The following is a 22,940-nucleotide window of genomic DNA, read 5'->3' as shown; positions in this document are numbered from 1 at the left end:
GTGAGGTCCCTCCCTCTCTTCCAAATTTGAAGCAATTCTAACGGTGGAATCTCCGGGAATCCCAAGCCCTAGCTCTACGATTGAATTTTGCTTAGGCATCCCCAAGGCTAGACCTCAACATGATCAATTCAACCTTTTGAAGTAAATATTCTTGTTTGGTCCTTTCCTTTCACCTCGTCCAAGATAGGAACATCATTGGTTGCTACATTCCATCCCCGAACTTGGACTGGGTCCACTTGAACCCGTGTGGTCCCACTTCTCAATAAAGATTATATGTCAAGGACCATTTGGGAATCCAAGTTTCCCAAGGATTATAGGGATTGAGAACCTTGTCTATAAGCCTATTCCTTCCCCCTCAACCCTCCAATCCCACCCCTTATCTCTGGAGGACCAAGTCCCTTGCTTAAAAAGCAAGCAAGTTCCATTTTTCACTCCCTCCTTGGGAAAGGGTTTCCAGGGTCATTTTGTACCTATCCATTGACATATACTTTACAAGTGATCCCTACACTACTGGGATTCCTCCCATCGGTGAAAATCCATAAAGAGCAGGGAGACTTAGCTGTGGTGACAGTGGGCTAAGCCTCCACTATTGCCCTTAACCTAGCAGTTACCCTCTTAGGAACCCCTTTTAGGTCCCCTGCTAGTTTTAGTGGTAACACTACCTGCACAACTTCTTGATATTCCTGGACGAATTAAAGTTATATGATTTAGCCTTTACCCCTTGATGATTAGAAGATTAGATATTAGACAATGTTCTTTTTTTCCCAAGGAAAACCTCACAAGGAAACCTAAGGGATGCATCCTGACATTCGTGGATGACATTCCTAGTAAACCTGTCAGCATAGACTAGTGTTTAGCTAGGGTGATTTGAACTGGGCACTTCCCAGCATGGAACTAGTCAAATATCCAACAACATCCATGACAATAGGTTGAGCTAATCCCTTGGGATATTATACCACCATTCTATTACAATGTATTCAAAATTTCAAATTGGGTTTGTTTCTTATTTTCTTTCCCGTGCTTTTTAACCTTTTTAGTATCTACGAGAGGTAGTCTTACGCTGTCTTGTGAATGAAGGAATGGGATTATAGTGATCAAGTAGTTTGATCATCGTAACTTTGGTTTAGATAAGCATGAATATGTTTTGGATTTTACATTTTCATCTTTATAAAAAAAATGTAAATGAAATGCTTAATGTAGCAAATATTGCAAGTTTTCCGAGGCAGCAATATTATCACCTCAATATATTACGGTATTCTGCAAATTTGAATATATTGCGAGATACAAGAAAATATATGCTGATTCAGGAGTCTTTTTGGGTACTTTTTTGCTAATTTTAAAGAGAGAAAGCAAGGGATTGAGGACAAAGGGGTTAGTCACTCTTACCTTTTCCCATAAAAGGGATAGAGGGGAGGGGGTTGCTTTATATGTTTAAAAAATGAATATGTTTGAAAAATTTCCAAGTTTGCTGATATTTTCCTGAATATTGCCGATAAGTTCCTTTTGGAGACCTTGGCATTATATTCACCAACACAATATCTGCAACATTGATATTTATCTATCTTTTACTGGCTTTTGGGATGGGGGAACGGTGGGGATGGAGGGACATGTCCCTGGGACAGTTAGAGCACACCCCCAATATTCTTAAGGGATGTCAGGTTGGGGACCGCAATAATATATGTCTATCTATCTATCTATATATTTCAGAATTCACAAATAACATTTGTAGTTGCTTCAAGCTTTTAAGCATAACAAATTACATGATATAGTATTATGCACAGCCCTTACAATTGACAATTCTGAAAAAACTAGAGCAATTTAAGAAAGGATTGAGTGACATTTCACTATTGGTCAATAGACATGACGAAAATGTAGTTTAACTTTAGGAAACTTGAGTGTAACTATTTTCAACTTGCAACAAGGTCCATCGAGGGTCTGTGAGATAGAGAATTGTCTCTATAGCTTTTCAGTCCTCATGTATTTTGTTAATGATGATTATGTTAGACATAAGAGGAATTCTCCTCTATAGGTTTTGCAGACTTTTACAGCTGAAACCACCATAAAATAGTTTGGTTATGTAAACAGATTAGATTCGTACCTCAGAGTAAGAGGGTGATTGAATAAGAAGTTATTCAAACATTTTGTACCCAATCCAAGTTACCACTAACTTATTGTTTTCAAAATGTTTGAGGTTGGAATGGTGGAAGCACTGGAATTGAATGACTCCTGGAAACCCATGTACAATATGTAAAAGCTGAGATGACCTGCAAAATGAGAAAGAACAAGAGCAATAACTACAAGGATCAGCCCTTTGAAATGTTGCATTTCCTGTTCTTTCGACATGGAGGCTTTGCTTGTTGTAATTATGTTGCTGAAAACACTATTTAAATTACCATAAACACAAATTGAAATCCATCATATACAACCCATGTTTTGATCTGCAACTTGTACAACCAATTTATATTCAGTGCAATACAAAAATAAAGGACAGAAAAGTTGATCATATTGTCCAATCATCAATCTCCATGATTCTCAAAACTGTAGATAAATGCCCACATTGCCCCTGACATCTGCCCACAAAATCCTTGAAATCTGCCTAGGGCATCCCTGAAATCTATCCGGAATGTCTCTTAAATTTGCCCTGAACATATTGGGGAGGGCCAGCAAGTCCCTGAGTCTGCGCTGAAGTCTCCAGTAGTTTGGGAATGTTTCCTAAAGGTCCACAGATCCCCAGAATGTGGGAACACAGGGTACATTGGTGTTTTTAGGTGACGAGCCCCATGAAACATAGATATTTAATGTATTTGGTGATGAATAATCCAGATATGCCGTGATCTAAACTCGTCAATGCTTAGGATATTGTTTTCAAGCACAAGGGTATCAGTTTACAATTATGGAACATGGTCGCTGACAAATTGTTGTTTGGTGCATGAACTAGACTACAAGAGAAGCTAGACAGTTATTGTCTCTCTGTTCATTTCATGAGGGTTTGTACTTGTGTTTGTAGGTTATGACAACTAACAATTAATATTCTTAAATGCTGTAATTAATTGAGTTTTTAAAATTATTTCCTTACAAGAATGGCCAGGCATTTTTTCTTTTTAGAATCTTCTTTGCTATGCAAATTTAGTAAATGATTATTGATGAATATTCCTCCTGATTTTTGTTGCAGTGCAAACTGCCCCATTGCTTGCCAGGACAACAAAGATGGCAACTCACATGTTGATTCCATCAGATCGATATGCTTTCATAGAGAAGGGGAACTTTTTGCTTCTGCAGGTGATGATAAACTTGTCAAGATATGGAATGCAGATTCTTGGCATTGCACAAAAACTATGTAAGGGATAGACTTGTAATTGGTTGAATTTTATCTGGAATTCTTGTAGCTTCTCTTCAATGGCTTTTATCTCCACCTGATGCTGAATTGTAGTATTAGATGACATAACATCTAGCATTGATTCCTTTTGGTAATTGCTATTTGAGTTTACTAACATTTGTTTGCTGTTCGGAATATTTTACAGATGCTCTGAGAAGAGGGTGAGTGCAGTCTGTTTTAGCTGGGATAGCCAGTTTCTCATATTTGCTGATAAGTTTGGAGCAGTGTGGGTAACGACAACAATTAATGCTGACAACCTTAATTGTAAGACTGACAAGGCGAAGCCCCTTCTTGCTCACTGCTGCAGTATCATTACAGGCTTGGTCTCTTTACCTGCCTTACTCTCTTGTACTTGCATGTGTATGCATATTCTAATTTATAGTTATTCATGATGCATGTATAGCTACCAATTAGACCGTCTGTGAAATATATACCTAAAATTCAAACCATACTGAGCTACATAATTTATTTGATGACTTGGAGTTGCTAGCATTCTTTAATTTTAAAAGGAGCTCCTGTGTCAATTGCAAGCAAAACATTTAAAATTTAACATAATACACACACATTAGAACTTAGTAGTGCAGTACTTATCTTTGGTATTGTCTTCATGCAATGTTCCCTGAGCTGACTTACAGAACAACCCCATGGATGTGTGTACATCCAAATATGAATGGTGTTAGTGTTGGAAAATTGAATACACAATGCATGGGAGGTGTAAAATGTATAAAATATTATTCAAATGGAGTCAAGGATACCACGTGCTAGCATCTTTTTATTTTATGATTTAACTAGTTGCACTAGCTAATCATTGCTCACTACCAACACTAGCACTTCTTGCAATTATTTAGGTCAGTTGACATCGACCTTTATTACAAACTATTATATTAGGACTCCTAATATGTCAACGGATGTTACTTATTCTAATACCCTTTCAACATGATATTATTCTTTTTTAATTTTATTTACCTGCCTGAATACAAAATTCATGACAGCCTAATTAGATTTGACAGCTAAAGAGTGATTAGAAAATATGTAGAGCATTCTTGTTCAGTATTCAACAGTGTAATACTGCTCCCGTTTTGTGATTTTCATAGGTCATCAATCTGATTTGCATCATTCTCTCTTTGAAGGTAGACTTCCAATTGGTTCCCCCGGAAATTCTCCCACTTTCAGACTGCCATCACCCTCTTTTTCCTACGAAAGTCAAATACAATTAAGAACTATAGCCAATCAGTGGACTAGGCTTCTTATTTAGTTCTCGTTATCTAGAGTTTAAATTGTGACGTTGTCTGTCAAAACAATTAATCATCACCAAATTTTTTATTGTCCTCTTCACTATTAGAATTTTCAAAATATTCATTTCTAATTTCTAATCCCAGCACCCTGGTTAATTACATCCCAGCAGATCAGATCTACTGAATAAAAAATATGGCTGATATTTTAACACTTAAAATAAAATATAACGGTGGAAACAAATTAAGAATACCAATCTCAATCACATGCACACAAGATATTTGCCCTCGAAAATCTGCTGTTTCATTAATTAAAGCAGTGTGGAAAAAGTCTGGAAAAAATCCCGATTTAATCCTAAAAACACGATTTTTTGAACTAAACGATTTAATCCCCCGACTTTTTGGCGACTTTTTCACAAAGGAAAAAATCCCGATTTTTTCCTTATACTCCCGATTTAATCGGGAGTTGACCCAAAAAGTCTGCCTCCCTTCCCAGGCCGCGGATAAAGAGGCCACAAAGGTGAACCTTCCCAGGCCGCGGATAAAGAGGCCACAAAGCTTCCATCCATGCATTTTCAAGTTATTGCATTGTATTGTTTGTCATACTTCTTGCGAGCATAGCAGTCTCATTTGTAATCTGTTAGTTTTGAGGTTAAGATATGTTTTTGTTTTCCAAGGAAAAACAAATCTTTATTCTTCATATTTCTAGTTAGAAAGCAAAGTATACATTGGCTAAGCCTCCAGGCTTTTAGTGATCCAGACTCTAATAGCCGCTGCCCCTTCAAAAGATTACAAAAGTACCAAAAGAACAGGCATACAACAGTCTTCCGTAGAAAGAACCCCACACCATCAAAAACATTGTTACAGTTGTTGAATGCTTCCAGAAGAAACAACAAAGAGGAGGTCATGAAGATCAAATAGCAACAACTTGTCCAAAAAAAACAAAACCAGTGCCTCAAAAAAGAACCCATTTTTCTGACAGGAACAAAGTACCTATGAAATCTTGTGACAACAAAGATCCTTCCTGCAATGAGAGCACGTTTTGAAAGGGAATCTTCTTTAAGTGTGAACTCCCTGTAAATGTGGGGAAAGGTTATGTATCAGAAGTGGATTTTACCTCCAAGAGTTTTTGAATAATAGATGCCAAGGCTAGGTTAGTAATCTGACATCTACTGTTTTCTCAGAAAATAAGCAGCTTGGAGTCACCAAGCGTTAATTTTCACATCTACTGTGATATTCACTGTTAATTTTCATTGGACCTACCACCTGACACCTTATTACCCAAGCAGATTACAATCTACTGAATAAATGCATGACTTATTTCTTAATACAATTAGCGGAAACAAAAATTAAAAGGGGAAGAGGATCTCAGTGATTGATTACTTGATGACTTTTAGATGACTCATGAGTCATGATATACATTTATTATATTTTTTGTTGATATTTTGACTCTTGAGAGTTGAGACTTAGACAAGACCCAAAATTCAGGAGTTGATTCACTATTTTGATATGTGATGTAGCATTAGACTTCATATACATATTATATATTAGCTTTCTTTACATGTTTATGTGGAAATGCATTTATTTGATGTTGTGGATAGTCTAGATGTTAAAAAAAAAAAATGAATAATTTTGTGTTTTTTTAAATTTGCCGACTTTTTCAAAAAACTCCCGAGTTTGATGAGTTTTTAAACTTTTGGACCCTTGCCGAATTAATCCCGACTTCGACTTTTTCCACATTGAATTAAAGTCAACAGCACACCAGGGCTCCCTTGTTGGGATAGTGGCCCTCTGAGGAAAAGTACCAATATAACAAGCACCTGGAATTGATCCAGCTGATTTTAACCTGTCCTTTGATCTGCTGGCTGATCTGGATCCCACCCTTGCTGCTCCTTGCACTCTTCCTCAAACTCTGCACACTTGGATGAAACTTGAAAGTACTTCTCTACCCAGTCACTGAGATCTAATTATTTCACTGTGTTTTGCTCTCAATGTTGAAAAGTGTAACTAGGTTCGGTCTTCATAATGACATGTGTAATTGTGATTTTATGTAATTGATGAAAAGAAAATAAAATAATTTTGTAATACTTGAATCATGGGTTTCATGATCAAGGAATTTTATTTTAGTGATGGCTCCCATTATGAGACTTTAGGTTTTGTCATCTAGTCATAAAAGTCAATTTGAATCAATGTCATGTATGAAGGACCCTTCTTGGGCATGTTACATTTTGTATGAGTCATTAAATAAGTATGAAAGCCCTCCAAGACAAGCACAAGACCTCTCCTTCAAGTCGGCTACAAGATGAAGTAAATAATCTACACAAAGAGACATGTCGGCTCACCTCTCTCAAGTCGGCTTATTATAGGCTCCAACCACTATAAATAGGGCAACTTGGCATCATTTCAGGCAGAGATTTTCGGTCAAGATCTGCAGTTGAAAAAAGAGTGAAAAGGGTCAAGGAAGGCAGCCTAACAATCAGCGAGTGAAAGAAGAAGAAGATCGAACTATTTCAGATCTGTTTTGAGATCTATCTTGTCACACGTGTGAGGTAAGGAGGCAGTATCTGTTGCAGAAGACGTTGAGGATATTGCTGAAGTATCCAAGGTTAGTAAGGTCACTTGAAAGTTGAGAAGCCAAAGTCATCAAGCCGAAGTATATGAGAGAGTCCCCTCTCCAAGCGAAGTGGTGACAAAGTATACTTCTCACATACTGCAATTAGGGCCGAAATAAGGTGCAGGTCTGAAGCAGAAGGAAGTTGAAGTTGAAGGGTAGTCGAGAAGGAGGAAGGAGCAAAAGTTTGACTAGTGTTGACTTGGGCTCGGAAGAGAAGCACTGCAAGGGAACTTGTGTCTTGGTCTTCGAGAGGCAAATAAGTCAAGGGTCTTGGTCTTGGTACTCGTCAATTGAAGACTCTATAAGAAGAAGAATTTGTTCGAGTTTTCCTCTCAAGTGGGAGAGGTTTTGGCCCTCGCTAATAGCCTATATTCTGTGTCTCTTGTCTCTTTATGGTTTATGCATTGGTAGCTGTTTGATGAAGAACACTATAATAACATAAGTAAAAGAAGATCCTAATCTAAGAAGTAAAAAGCATTCACAAGCAATTATCAAAAGAAGCGAAACACCTAATGCTTGATGACTTAGATTTCTCAGCATGGTTTCAGAGCTAAGGTGACAAAGTCACGAAAGGGCATCTTATGAAGGGACACTCAAGGATCGAATCTTGAGAAAGACATCAAAGAAAATCGAAGGATATCAAAAGTAAAGTCACCTACATCAAAAACCCTAGATCAAAGAATAAGTCTTGAGATCATCATCAAGAAAGGGTAGGCCAAAACCCTACATCTACTGAAGGTGAAGAGATCTACAAATCAAGGTAGCTTGAAGTCTATTCATCCAAGAAAAACACATCAAGGACAAAGATCACATCATCTTGAAGAAAGTAAAAAACCTTAGAAGCATTTCTGGGATCTGCGCTCAATTATCATCAAAGGAGTCGAAGTATCTTGAAGGCTAGTTATCCAAAGAAGGCTAGATCAAGGGACGTTGCCATCATCCTCAAAAGGTTATAAGGCAATTCTCTCTTATTAAAGCAATGCTCATTGCTTTGAAGGACACCATCAAGAAGTCATCATCAACTAAGTGATCTCCCTCCTTGAGGGGTCAAGGATCATTCTTGAAGAAGAAATCTATCTTCATCAAGGAGAAGGTTTCTATCATCTATATCATCATCAAATTCAAGGAAGCAACAAGTGGAAGAAGCATCTTAACAAGTAAGTATATGACCTTATCTGAATCTGTCAAAATGTCTTTTTGCAAGGAAAGCAACAAATTGGTTGGGGCTTCAAACTATCTTGCATGGAAGAAAAGGACAGATCTGAATCTCATTGTAAATGAGGTCATGGATCATGTCAAAGGATCTATCACCAAACCAGGAAAAGAAGATGCTCAAGAACTTGCAAAGTTTATGAAGGGGGAAGTTAGGGCTCAGAGGATTCTCATTGAATCCATCAAGGATCCCCTCATCCCATATGTATCTAAACTTGAAACTTCAAAAGAAATATATGAAAAACTGGTAGAGTTGTATTCCATTGGCACTGCAAGAGAAATTATCTCTCTAAGGGGAGAACTCTACAGGTTGAAGATGTCAAAAGAAGAAGTTATAGCCTCATACTTTATGAGGATATCTGAGATGAGGGATCAACTTCAAGATCTAGGAGAAGTAACGTTTGATAGGGAAATGACTACAGTTGTACTAAATGCACTACCGAAGGAGTGGGGTAACTTTACTTCAAGTATTTATAGGAAAAAAGAAGCTACTCAATTCCATGAGCTGTGGTCACTATGCAAAATTGAAGAATCCAGGCTAAAGGAAAAATTTGATGTGGGATTAGGTGAGAAAAATCAGGCATATACTGTAATGAAAAAACGAAAGGGAAAATTTTGAAAGTTTGGTCCTCAGAAAAAGAAGAACATGGCTAAGATTCAATGCTATGGGTGTCAAGAATATGGGCACTATAGAAGAGATTGTCTTAAACTCAAGAAGGACAATAACAAAAGAGGAAGAGAAGAAGCCCATATTGCAGAGGATGTGGAGGAAGCTGAGAGGAAGAATTCCAAGAAAGAGGAAGTAAAAGATCTCTACTATGATTACGATAGTCTTCCTCACCTAAGCCTTTTCTAGTTTTCATTTCCAAGTTTTCATGTAGTCCAATACATCTTCAATTAGAAGTGCATGATAGGATGTATCATGGCATCATAAAAGCATTAAAAGCAAGAGCTCGTGACATCATCATAGGGAACCATGAATGGTAGCTGAATTAGATCCATGGAAGGATATAGCTCTTGGTAACCTCATTAGAAGCATAAGTAGTACTTATGTGAAAAGAAGAAAAATTAAGTCATCTAGTAGAAAGCTCATCATACAACAACTAAAAGGGAAACATATGTTGGATGAGGATACTCTAGATCCTCAAGATTCCATGATGGAATCCTCATCGAAAGGTCCACCGATCAAGAGAGGAAGCAAGTGTTTCATCAAGAATTCCAAACTTGTGGAATTCATGGGATGATGGTATGATGACATAAAAGGTAAATTGGATCAAGGGATTGAAGCTCTTTCAATCAAGGAAGCTGCTGCAGGAAGTCTGGATGACTAATGAAAAATGAGTTATGTATGCTTATAGTCAATATTGAAGAGTCATCTCATATGGTTGCAGGTAATATGGATCAATGCTCTATCTTGAGAGCATGCTCAAAGGGAAAAGGATCTTCTCCTTTGAAAGGTTTCATGATCAAGGAATTTTATTGTAGTGATGGCTCTCATTGGCTCTCATTGTGAGCCTTTAGGTTTTGTCATCTAGTCATAAAAGTCAATTTGAATCAATGTCATGTATGAAGGACCCTTCTTGGGCATGTTACATTTTGTATGAGTCATTAAATAAGTATGAAAGCCCTCCAAGACAAGCACAAGACCTCTTCTTCAAGTCGGCTACAAGATGAAGTAAATAATCTACACAAAGGGACATATCGGCTCACCCTCTCTCAAGTCGGCTTATTATAGGTTCCAACCACTATAAATAGGGCAACTCGACATCATTTCAGGCAAAGATTTTCGGTCAAGATCTGTAGTTGAAAGAAGTGTGAAAAGGGTCAAGGAAGGCAGCCTAACAATCAACGAGTGAAAGAAGAAGAAGATCACACTATTTCAGATCTGTTTTGGGATCTATCTTGTCACATGTGCGAGGTAAGGAGGCGGTATCTGTCGTAGAAGAAGGCGAGGATATTGCTGAAGGATCTAATGTTAGTAAGGTCACTTGAGAAGCCAAAGTCATCAAGCTGAAGTATATGGGAGAGTCTCCCCTCCAAGTGAAGTGGTGACAAAGTATACTTCTCACATGTTGCAATTAGGGCTGAAATAAGGTGTAGGTTTGAAGCAGAAGGAAGCCGAAGTTGAAGGGTAGCCGAGAAGGAGGAAGGAGAAGAAGTTTGACTAGTGTTGACTTGGGCTCAAAAGAGAAGCAATGCAAGGGAACTTGTGTCTTGGTCTTCAAGAGGCAAATAGGTCAAGGGTCTTGGTCTTGGTATTCGTCAATTGAAATCTCTATAAGAAGAAGAATTTGTTTAGGTTTTCCTCTCAAGTGGGAGAGGTTTTGGCCCTGGCTGATAGCCTATATTTTGTGTCTCTTGTCTCTTTATGGTTTATGCATTGGTAGTTGTTTGATGACGAAGAACACTATAATAACATAAGTAAAAGAAGATCCTAATCTAAGAAGTAAAAAGCATTCACAGGCAATTATCAAAAGAAGAGAAATCAGCTAATACTTGATGCCCTAGTTTTCTCAACACTCAAGATGTGCCTTCTCCCTTTGCCTAGCCTTCCTTTTATAAGTTTGAGTTATTGATTGAATCCACAACCCTAATCTCCAAAGTGATTGACGATTGAGATTAGATCTCAACATTGCTAAGGTTACAGATCAATTAGGCGACTTCGACATGCTTAGACACTTAGGCCTGTGTGGAAGTACTTGCTCGAGCTACTCTCATCAACATTCATCGCCCAAATCCATGGCCATACTACAGTTTCCAGTTCTTGTTTCACACAATATGTCGGTAAACCAATAGTTTGCCTTAATATAAATTTTGATCTTCAAAACCAATATTGTAACTCTTTTGACTAAATTTGAACATATTCTGGACAAGATTGGTTTTGATCTAAAAGGGCTTGTTATGTAGTCAATATGTCGGATATTGAGCTATTAAAAATTTCTTATGTACCTAGTTTAGATTTTACATGTGTTGGCAAATGTTTCTGATATCTCCAATAACCCAAAAACTATGTTACATTTCTGCTGGAAAAAATGACTTTTGGAAGATAAAATAATACTTCTAGAATTGCTTCTGTTGGTCTTAGACATGAACTCATGTTTCTGTTGTTCTGCTACATGCTATCTGTTCTCTGTGTCTGAGAATGTTAGGGTCCTCTTTCTCCTTCAGATGCACAAAACATCAATCTGCTGCTCAATTTCCCCTTTCATCTGTGAAAACTCCGTGGGTCTACTCACACTCAGCTTCTCGGATCTCACGATCTCTATGTATGATATTTCTAAAAAATCATACTTCTCTTCTCTAATTTCACACAGATGCATGTCCTCGATTTCTGATTTATCAGGGAAGAGTTTTTTGTATGGTAGTTCTGTTCATGTTTTTTGCGGTGTGTGTTGGGCTGCAACTTCTCTGCATCTATTTTGGGCACCTATGCCTTCAGTGGTATGCCACTTACTGGCAATGTATCAAGTTCTTCGTGACCTGGTTGGCTGAGGTTGCTGTCCTTGCAATCGTGCTGTTTTGTTTACTATAGCAGATTAATCCACGTAGTTCTTGTCCCGAAGGTTCTTATTGTTGAAATTTCTAAGTCTATCCGTTAGAAATTTTATCTGTATTCTTCTGGTTTATTTCTCCTACTTGTTAATTACCAACAAGTCATTTAACTACATAAACATCGAAATAAACACAATACAGTCCCAACCATCTACAGATCAACAACTGAAAGAAATAGAAAACACACAAGTGACACCATTATTTTTGGACAACTCGTCCCCGGAAAAACCCAATGCGGGAAAACTGATGCAACAATTTTGAGGGTTTATTTTATTATGCAGTCTATCCTTGAGTACAATTGGGTGCCAATCTGGCTCACCCGACAGAGAAAAATAACTGGCAGTAACACCTCTCTATTCAGAAGCAGGTATTCATAAAACCTGCCCCAAGAAAATCCTCTCCAGCACCACTGAAGCACTGTGCCAGCCCTCCTGCCCTTTGCGGCAGGCTCAAAACCCTCTGCGTCAACCCTCTGAGGCACTGCGCAGCCTCTGGGACCCTCTGTGTCACTCCTGCTGCCCTCTGCGTGGATGACGCAGGCCCTCTGGCCTCTACGCTGTCTCTGCTGGGCTCTGCGTGGCTTGCTTTGGCTTCTGTGTCTGCCTCTCTGCCTCTGCGTTGGTCTCTCGGCACTATCTCTACCTCTCTGTCCAGTACTCACTGCCCCTCGTTGCTGATCACTGATTCGACTTTACTTAGCAACCCCATTCTAGTAAATCAAATGACTGATCACTCTGGTGATTTCTCTAACTGACCCTCAAGTCTCCTCTTATACCTTTCCTATTGGTCTTTCAACGACCGAGATTACATCTCCAATCAACGGCTAAGATTAGATTTGGGTTGATCCATGTCTTTTGGAACCTTCTAACCCAGTTTTATATTAATACCCATTAATATTTTATTTTTCCCAAGTTTAGGTTTTGGAACTCCATTAAAAATATTAATTATTTTAATATCTCCCAAACCATTTAGAATCTGCCCAAACCATTTCTGGTTCTTGGAGATCTCATGTGCTTTAGTCTCTTCACCAATTTTCATGGCTAGAGCACATTCGATGCTACCCCAAATCAACACTGCCTCTTAGTGAGGATTGTGCTCTAACAATACTCCACACTGAGCATCACTCCGATTATACGACACTGGTACCGATGCTGATGCTAGGCCTCCCCACCCAACATCCTCTGCACTGCTGCATCCTATACTGCTGCCCATGGCTCTGCCACTGCCATTGCTGCATCCGTACGACAACTCCCTCTGCATTCGTGCTGCTGCTGGTCCTTTCTCCCAACACTGCATCTGCACTGCAACCCCCTCTCATCATGCTGCATCGTGCTATTGCTAACCGCTACTGCACTGCAACTCAGTTACTGAGAAGTAAGTAACTGATCCACCCAACTACTAACATCCCTGTCAGGCTAGAAGCACTCTCGGTGTTGAAGCTCTCTTTGCTGCTATCAAGTGCTCCCTCTACTGCCTCTGCGCTGCTGCAGCCTGCTAGCCTCGCACTGCCCGGGGACTCCTGCATTGTACCACACTCTGCCGCTTCATCCGCATCCATTTCTACTGACATTCGCTAGTCCTGTTACTCTCTCTTCGGGGCTCTCGTAGCAAGGTATAATCCAAGAGGTCGGGTACCTCAAGGATCCTGCCCCTCATCGCCTGTAGTCGTTGTGAGTACAACTTGATGTCTCCTCACCTCTTCTCTAGAGGTACATGAGCACTCACGACACAATCGTTATCCTCCTCTACCTCCTTTTTCGTCTTTGCTGGCGCTGCCTTGGAGTTAGATGCCTCTCCCTTAGTCTTCTTCCTTGGACACTGGTTTACATAATGACCTAGTTCCCCACAGTTGAAGCACTTGACCTTGGAGAGATCCTTTTTCGTCCTCTTCTCCTGCTTTCCCGTAGATGCCAGAGCTGCATCCCTCTTCCTCTTCCTTCTTGATCTAGACTCTTTTGCTGCTACTTCTCATCTTGCTTAGCTGTCTGATCTCTTCTTGACGAAGAGCTGCCCACAATTCTTCCCAATTTGGAAGATTCGCCCTACCCATAATGCTTGGGACAAATGTCTCCCACTCCTCGAAGACTGTGTTTAGAGCGGTCTTCACCAACATCTCCTCTTCCGGCGTGGCCCTTATGGAAGTCAATTGGTCTCGGATCTCCTTCAACTGACCGAGGAAGTGATCTATCTGCTCCCCCCTCTGCATCTGGTATGACCGCAACTGATTCTCAAGTAACATCATCCTCTGCACGGAAGTATGTTGGTACAACGTCTTCAAGGCGTTCCACATTTCCTTTGCCGTCTCCTTCTCGATGATATGTTGGACCACATGATCCTTGACCCCATCAAGGATGATACATTTCGCCTTGGCCATTGCCTCCTCGTACTTCTCATTATCAGCCGGGTCAACTGGGATCACCACTATTCTTAAGGCGAAGGCCTTGATGCGATGTCTATCTAGAATGGACAGGATCCTGGCCTTCTAGACCACAAAGTTGGACGCCCCATCCAACCTGTCTTGATCGCTCAACCCATTTATGGCCATCTCTCTGCTCTTCTGTCGACTCCTCTGAGTCTCTCTACTTCCCTCTGGAATTTCTCTCTTCGACTCTTGCTGAGTCTCTTTACTTCCCACTTGGAAGTTCTTTGCTAGACTCCCTCTGAACCTCAATTTCCTTTATGGAAATCCTCCTGCCAATTGTCAAGTCACACCTCTTCGATCTTCTGTGCACCTGCAACACTGATCTAGATTCCTTGGCTAGAAATATGCCTCAGTAGCGACTCCCTCTCCTTGGTTTTGCCCCGTTAGGTACTGTTCTGCCCACAGAACCCCACCAGTTTCACTCCCTGCAAACTGCCCACAGTTTGCTATGCCCTAGCAACTGAAGGACCGAGCCTCTAGGCTCTGCGCAATCTCGACATTGGCAAAAATGCTCCCTCAGCCAACTGTGTCAACCCTCCTGGTCTCTGCGCAATCTCGACACTGGCAAAAATGCTCCCTCAGCCAACTGTGTCAACCCTCCTGGTCTCTGGGTGGCTCTGCGTGAGCCTTTTTTTGCCCTCCTCAACCTCTGCGCTGGCCTCTCTCTAGCCCAGATTGATGACGTAGTCCCTTTGCGTCAACCCTTCGTCTGTCGCTTTTTGCAAGGAACAACTTCTGTCACTCGGGACAACTGTTTTTGCTGCAAATGCTCTGCTTCAGTTGATGCCTTCAGCTCTCCTGTGATCTACAACCACACTCTGATACCATGTTGAAATTTTTAAGTATATCCGTTATAAATTTTATTTGTATTCTTCTAGTTTATTTCTCGTACTTGTTAACTACCAACAAGTCATTTAACTACATAAACATCGAAATAAACACAATATAGTCTCAACCATCTACAGATCAACAACTGAAAGAAATTGAAAACAGACAAGTGACACCATTATTTTTGGACAACACGTCCCCGGAAAAACCCAGTGCGGGAAAACCGGTGCAACGATTCTGAGGTTTTATTTTATTATGCAGTTTATCCTTGAGTACAACTGGGTGCCAAACTGGTTCACCCGACAGAGAAAAATAACTGGCAGCAATACCTCTCTATTCAGACGCAGGTATTCAGAAAACCTGCCCCACGAAACCCTCTCTTGCACCACTGAAGCACTGCGTCATGTTGGAATTTCTAAGTCTAACCCATTAGAAACCCTTCATGTACTTCTGATTTATTCCTACCTACTTGTTCTGTTAATTAACCAGTTATTTACCATGTAAATACTGGAAATAAATACAAATACATGCTCAACACATTACAGATCATCAACTAAAGGAAACAGAAACAAGCACACAAGTGACACCGTTGTTTTTGGACTAATGTCCCCGAAAAAACCCAATGTGGGAAAACCGGTGCAACTATCTGATGGTTTTATTATTACGTAGTTTCTGAATACAATCTAGGTGCCAAAACTGGCTCACCCAACAGAGAATAATCTTGGCAGTAGTACCTCTTAGTTGAAGATAGATGTTTCGGCTGAAACCCAAGATAATCAGTCCGGCAGCTTCACAACTCCAATCTGCCCCACAAAACCACAGCGCCAGCCTCTAGGGACAGCGTCAGCCCTTTCTGGCCTAGCGTTTGCCCAACGTCACTCTGGATTGGCCTGCTGTTACAGATCCATTGGGGTACATCAACCCCAACTTACAGATCGATACTATTAGGGCCCATCAACTCCTAATGCAGTTGTTACATGCCCTAAATAAGTTAAACATCAGAATGCCTCACTCCCCAAGAAGTTCCATCACTGAAAACATCCAGAAACTGCCTCTAAGAAGATCAGCACAGGTAGGCCTTCATTAGGGTGCACTGCAATTCAAACCATACACTGTTAGGGTGCTATGCAGCGCACTTGGTCCTTCTTTGGCCTGCGTTGGGCGAATTTGAGCGAATTTGCGGGAGGGTTTTGAAAGATTCCTTATCCATTGGATGCCTCTAGAAGTTTCTCAAGGCTATCCACTCCTTTGAGTTCGTATTTGGATGAGGAAGGGAGTTAAGGAACATCAATCCCCTTATCCCTTCTTCCATGGAACTGAATTCTAAATTTGGGAGGGCATTCATTATCACCATTCATGGCATAACTTCCTTCATTCACCTATAAAAAGACCACTCATCTAAGTGATCAGGGGCTGGAAATTATTGAATTGTAGGGAGATGCTGTTGGTATGAGATTTGAGTTGATTGCAAGTGTTGTAATGATGTCAAAGTGTCTTGCTTGTTGTGAGGAGAGGATGGGATTGAACTGGAGGAGTGATGCTGAATCAGGCAAATTGGGTTGTAACTCTTCCTTTCACTAATAAAGTGTTCAAAGCTTTTTCCATATGCTTGTATTGTCTTTTGATGCTTTCATATGCTTATCATGTACTTGATTCCATGCTATGTTTAATCAATAGATCATTATCATATGCTTTGATGGGTTCTTGTTTCTGTCTGTGTGCAGGTACTTCTCAAGTGGCTTAAGTACGGGAAGGAGCAACAGAATCGGTCAAGGGAGATAAGGAACAAGCGGAAGCTACAAGTAGGTTCTCTGTTCTCTTATTTTATCTATTGTTTATAGAAAAGGTAGAGAATGCTTTGTACTGTTGTTTCTAGACTAAGCTACTAGTCTAGAGGGTTAGGCGTTTATCCAAGAACACTAAAACTTCCCAAAACAAATTGGCAACCATACTGGGGACATTGGAACCAGATCTGTCCTTCATGACCTCTTATGAGTTGTGATTGAATCAGAGGATAGTTCCTTGTCTTGTGTCGACCTCGTTAAAAAATGAAACAAGGAATATGAGGATAGTTCATTGTCTTGTGTCAACCTCGTTAAAAAATGAAACAGAGAAAATGAGGATAGTTCTTAGTCTTGTGTCAACCTCGTTAAAAAATGAAACAAGGAATACGAGGACAGTTCCTGGTCTTGTGTCAACCTCGTTAAAAAATGAAACCAAGGAATATGAGGATAGTTCTTTTACTGTGTCAACCTCGTTAAAAAATGAAATAGTTCCTATGAGGATAGTTCTTTTACTGTGTCAACCTTGTTCAAAAATGAAACAGGCCCATGACGACAGTTCCTTGTCTTGTATCAACCTCGTTAAAAAATGAAACCAAGGATATGAGGATAGTTCCTTGTCTTGTGTCAACCTTGTTAAAAAATGAAACCAAGGATCTGAGCATAGTTCCTTGTGTCAAGCTCATTAAAAAATGAAACAAGGGTCTATGAGCATAGTTGCTTGTCTTGTGTCAAGCTCGTTAAAAAATGAAACAAGGAATATGAGCAGAGTTCCTTGTCTTGTGTCAAGCTCATTAAAAAATGAAACAAGGTCCCAAGTTCCAAGTCGAGTCTTTGATTAGATCTCGTAAAATCCTAGTCGAGTCTTTCACTTGATCTCGTATATGAACCTTCATTCCATCCACCTGATAGCCACGAGTAGTCTACTTAGGTGAATGTAATGAAGCTTGGGGGGCATGCACCTAGTGGTAAAGTTAAGTTTCCCTGTAGGTTATGTGAAGGGAATCACCCCATTCACCTTTGTCCCTATTTGGACGAAGCCAAAAAGGTGTTGGATAACCGTCCTGCTTCACTGCAGTGACTTCCATCTGGTTACAGGAGACTCTCCCTTTTACCATGCTGGGGGCATGTAAACCAATCTCAAGCATAGATTTTCGTTTTAAGCTTGCGTAAAAATGAAATTAAATCCAAGCATAGTGTTTTGTTTCAAGCTTGTGTAAACATGAAACTAAACCCAAGCATAGTTCCCTATGGTTCAAGCTTGTGTAAAAATGAACCCATTTCCATTTTTAACCCTTGTGATTGCCATTCTATCAACCTCTTTCATTAGATGAGCCTTGGTTGTTTTCATCCCATCACCACCATCCCTTTGGCCAATCATATGCTCTCACTTGGTTGTTTACCCTTTTTGACGAACAGTTGTAATGAGTGGTCTTATTAGCCAACCTCTTCACATAAATCAACATGTTTTGAGAAGTTCCAACATCACCAGAACCAGTTGCTACCTTAGACACCACTCGTTCCTCAAAGTGGAGTCCTCTTTAAGCTCTTTTCAGACTCTCTAAACATGAAAATATTGCCGAACGCTTGTCCTTTCTAACTCGTTAAAGGGTTGGAAACGATATCTCTCTTGTATTGTTTTACGCTTTTTCGGACTTGAGGGATTAATTTACGAAAATGAACGTATGGAGTTTCCTTTTCGTCCCTTTTCAAACTCTCTAAACAAGAAAAGGACCGAGTTATCTTTGTCGTTAAACTCGTTAAAAACATCAAATAGTGACAAACTTGTCCATCTAGACAAGACCGAGTTTCACCTTCGCTAGACTCGTTAAAACATCAAATAGCGATGGATTCGCCCGAAGAGTGAAATTATACAACAGGCATATGTTATCCTTCTCAAGCTTGATAAAAAATAAAGAGGTACTGGTCAACAATGATTGGGGAAAATGGGAAAAAGTCGAGAAAACTTTATGGTAGCAAGTTTCTTTGGAACATGACACTTTCACCTCATCACCGTGACTATGTGGGTTGGGTCATTCAGCTTGATGGTTATCACACCGTTGGTCTATCATACCATCCATTACTTTGTTTTGGGTCAATGCTACCAATTCATCTTAGTGTCGCCGACATGTTCAAGAGAAGTCATTTCATCCTTTGCGATACCGTAAACCTTCATTTTCATGACTGCCATTCCTGAACCTTGTATCGTAAGTCGATTCTCATCTCCAAAATCATTTACCTCGTTTCATGTTGTTGATGTGGGATACATCAAGGCCCTCCTGCGACGAGTCGCTTCTTGTCGACATCAACACATTATCCAAGAAGTTGACTTAGAAACACTCCTTCAGTACCTTGAAGCTTGCATACATCAATAGCAGGTTTCTCGCTTCCGACGATAGGTTAACATCATTGACCTTCGACCGAAAGACTTTGTATGGTGTTCGACATCAAATCATTTATTCACACCATGCAAAATGTACTATAGTACCTTGAGGGTCATTATCATTATCGGTGATTCCTCTCGCGTCTATTAACAATTTACATCATTGGCTGGTAATCAGACGATCCCTTCCCATGTTCGACTTCAGAACATCTATTCACATGGTTAGACTTGTACTTGAGCGAAAGATTGAACGAGATTGAAGATCCCGAATCTAGTTTCATCCATTCGGGCTGCGATATTTTCAGGAGTATTAAATCAAATGTACAATGGCCTTACATTCATGGTCATCCATTCATGGGTCTATATCTGTAAACGACTATATTTGTACATGTAATGAAAGTTTATAAGCTGAGCATGGGTATGCCTTCCCTCATCGAGTTCATGAGAAAAATCAAATTATCATGATATATGTATTGTAATTGATGCAGGTAACCTTCTGCTTCGAAACCTCCTCTCCACATGATAAAGCATTTCACTCGACATATATATTTACAACTTCATGCTTTAGGGGGCAATTGTTACAGATCCATTTGGGCACATCAATCCCAACTTATAGATCGATACTATTAGGGCCCATCAACCCCTAATGCAGTTGTTACATGCCCTAAAGAAGTTAAACATCAGAATGCCTCACTTCCCAAGAAGTTCCATCACTGAAAACATCCAGAAACTGCTTTTAAGAAGATTAGCGCAGGTAGGCCTTCATTAGGGTGCGCTGCAATTCAAACCATACACTGTCAGGGTGCTATGCAACGCACTTGGTCCCTCTTTGGCCTGCACTGGGCGAATTTGAGCAAATTTCCGTGAGGGTTTGAAAGATTCGTTATCCATTGGATGCCTCTAGAAGTTTCTCAAAGCTATCCACTCCTTTGAGTTTGTATTTGGATGAGGAAGGGAGTTAAGGAACATCAATCCCCTTACCCCTTCTTCCATGGAACTGAATTCTAAATCCGGGAGGGCATTCATTATCACCATTCATGGCATAACTTCTTTCATTCACCTATAAAAAGACCACTCATCTAAGTGATGGGTTCTTGTTTCTGTCTGTGTGCAGGTACTTCTCAAGTGGCTTAAGTACGAGAAGGAGCAACAGAATCGGTCAAGGGAGATAAGGAACAAGCGGAAGCTACAAGTAGGTTCTCTGTTATCTTATTTTATCTATTGTTTATAGAAAAGGTAGAGAATGCTTTGTACTGTTATTTCAAGACTAAGCTACTAGTCTAGAGGGTTAGGCATTTATCCAAGAACACTAAAACTTCCCAAAACACCTGTGTCAGCCTTCTGTCCCTGTGCGTCACCCACGCTGGCCCTCTCAGGCTTTGGGCAACTCTTGGCTGCCTCTGTGTGAGCCCTGACTGGCTCTGCATGAACCCCTGGCTGGTTTTGCGTCCCACTCTCAACTACTGTGTTGATCCTCCTGGTGCTATCTCTGCCTTTCTGCTTCTGTATTCACTACACTTCAGCTGCAACTCTGATCACTTCTTGACTTCCTCAGCAAACCCAACCCCAGAAAGTCGAAATCTTGATCAACTCGGTGTGTTCTCTAAGTGACCCTCAAGCCTCCTCTTATACTTTTCTCGTTGAAAAATCAACAGCCAAGATTAAGTCCCAAATCAACGGCTAAGATTAGATCTGGTTTGATCCATTGCTTTTGGACCCTTCTAACACAGTTTTATATTAATTCACATTAATATTTTATTTTCCCTAAGTTTAGACTTAGGGACTCCATTAAAAATATTAATATCTCCCAAACTGTTTAAAATCTGCCCAAACCATTTCTGGGTATTGGAGATCTCATGTGCTTTAGCCTCTCCACCTAAGTAACCGGATTCGTTATATAGGGGCCACGTGTCCGAATCTTGCGAATCGGACATGATTTGCTGGGGATTCGAATCCCAGAAGGGGACACGTCTTGTCTTAACGGGATTCGTATGAATCCCATTAGGACACAATGTGTCACGCCCCCAGGCCGGTGGTAGTCTTTCAACCGCGCTTGGCGAGGTGGGGCACCACCGAACACTTTCTTTTCACCAATACTTATGTTCGTGGACTACGCCTAACCACTTATCCTACTTAGTTTGTGTTTCGCAACCAAGTATTATTAATGTTTTCCTTTATACCAATGAACACCCATACACATTCATTATCATCAACAATTATACATGAGAACACAATTGCACAGTATAAAGGGAGGGGCAACTCCCTGAACAATGAGTCTGCCCGAATAATATATTATACAACTTTACAAAGTTACAATGCTTTACAAGTATACTTGGAAACCCCAAGTTTCATACTTAGCCAAATTTACATCATCATCACACCTCCGTGTGATAGCCAAGATTTCCTTGCCCAAGTCGGGCAGGCGTGCCCTCACACGAGCTGCCTTTCCGCACTTCACAACCGAACCTTGTTTCGTGCACGACGGGCGGGTGACTCCACCAAGTCACCAAGACACCCTCTTCGCACAACCGGATTCACCGTTCACCTTTGCACGGTAGTCTCACCCGAGTTCCACCGTTTACAACTTCCGCGGTTGCCTTTGCATGACGGGTGGGCGCTCACCCGAGCTGCCCAAGAACTCGTGCACGCCTTCGCACAACCGGGCGACCATGCCTTCACCCATGCACGCCTTCAACCAATAACCGAACTTGTTCTGCAGTGTGCGTTGCCCAAAAACGGGCGCATTGCCAAACTGCGCCTTTCCTTCTCAATCTGCACCTCGCACCTTTTCTTGCGCCCTCCTCTTCATTAGATGAGCGAAGTTGTTCGATGTCCAAATGAGCTCCACGCATTGTTTGCTTATATGGGTGGCAGGGCGAGTTAGGCTACCCAACCGACTCGTCCTCCATGTTATGAGTGCCCCCTACTCATCGCAAACGCCCTCAAAACGTATGTCGGCCTTGCTCCAAGTGTGGGTCGGCCCGTGGGCAATCTAACCATGCTCCCACGCTATATAAACCTTCGCTCGGCCTCTTGTGCGCATTGTAACCTCGCACACTTCATCCAAGCTGCTCGCACTTCGCATTTTCCAACCACTCGTCCGCCAACAAGTCGTTGCACTAACCAAGAGGTCGTGCCAAGAACGCAGGTCCTTACATCCTCCTCCACCTGAAATCGTTGTCGTCCTCGACAACATACCATCCTGGTAGCCATCCACCAAGATCAACATCAACAACTGTCTCATCCTCGGTCCATGATGTCAACTCCTCCACATACTGCAAACATCCCTGCAACATATGTAGAACTCCCATCTCCATCATGTGTCGTCCCATCCTGTGAACTATCCTCCTTGCCTGCCTGATGCCAACATCTCTCCGTGCACTTCCGGACCCCATGTTTGAACTAGTTGGGTAGCTAATCCAACTGTCACGCTCAAGCCATGAGAGTGAACATCCTTATGCCTTCACCAGTCTATCTCGGATTCTGCCACATCCTGGACTCACCAAGAATCTCTCCCATGCTCAGGTCCATGGAAACTCC

At 40.9% G+C, this 22,940-nt stretch overlaps 1 protein-coding gene across 3 annotated transcripts in view; it reads left to right on the top strand.

Moving 5' to 3' along the window:
* The window catches only part of LOC149210382 (uncharacterized), a 318,432-nt gene that overhangs the window by 137,194 nt on the left and 158,298 nt on the right, over positions 1 to 22,940 (top strand). For 2 of the 3 annotated variants that reach the window (XM_089396709.1, XM_089396710.1), the window contains exons 2-4: positions 3,173 to 3,337; positions 3,522 to 3,699; positions 16,961 to 17,038. In XM_089396709.1, coding sequence (XP_089252835.1) covers positions 3,173 to 3,337; positions 3,522 to 3,699; positions 16,961 to 17,038 — 421 coding nt within the window. The remainder of the gene's footprint in view (positions 1 to 3,172; positions 3,338 to 3,521; positions 3,700 to 16,960; positions 17,039 to 22,940) is intronic. The other variant, XM_089396711.1, reaches the window with a different exon arrangement.

Source organism: Pinus tabuliformis, chromosome 1_2 (assembly GCF_031772625.1).
Source record: "Pinus tabuliformis cultivar Carrire ecotype Pingquan chromosome 1_2, CPIR1, whole genome shotgun sequence".
NCBI lineage: Eukaryota > Viridiplantae > Streptophyta > Pinopsida > Pinales > Pinaceae > Pinus > Pinus tabuliformis.
This window is presented reverse-complemented; position numbering and strand designations above follow the sequence as displayed.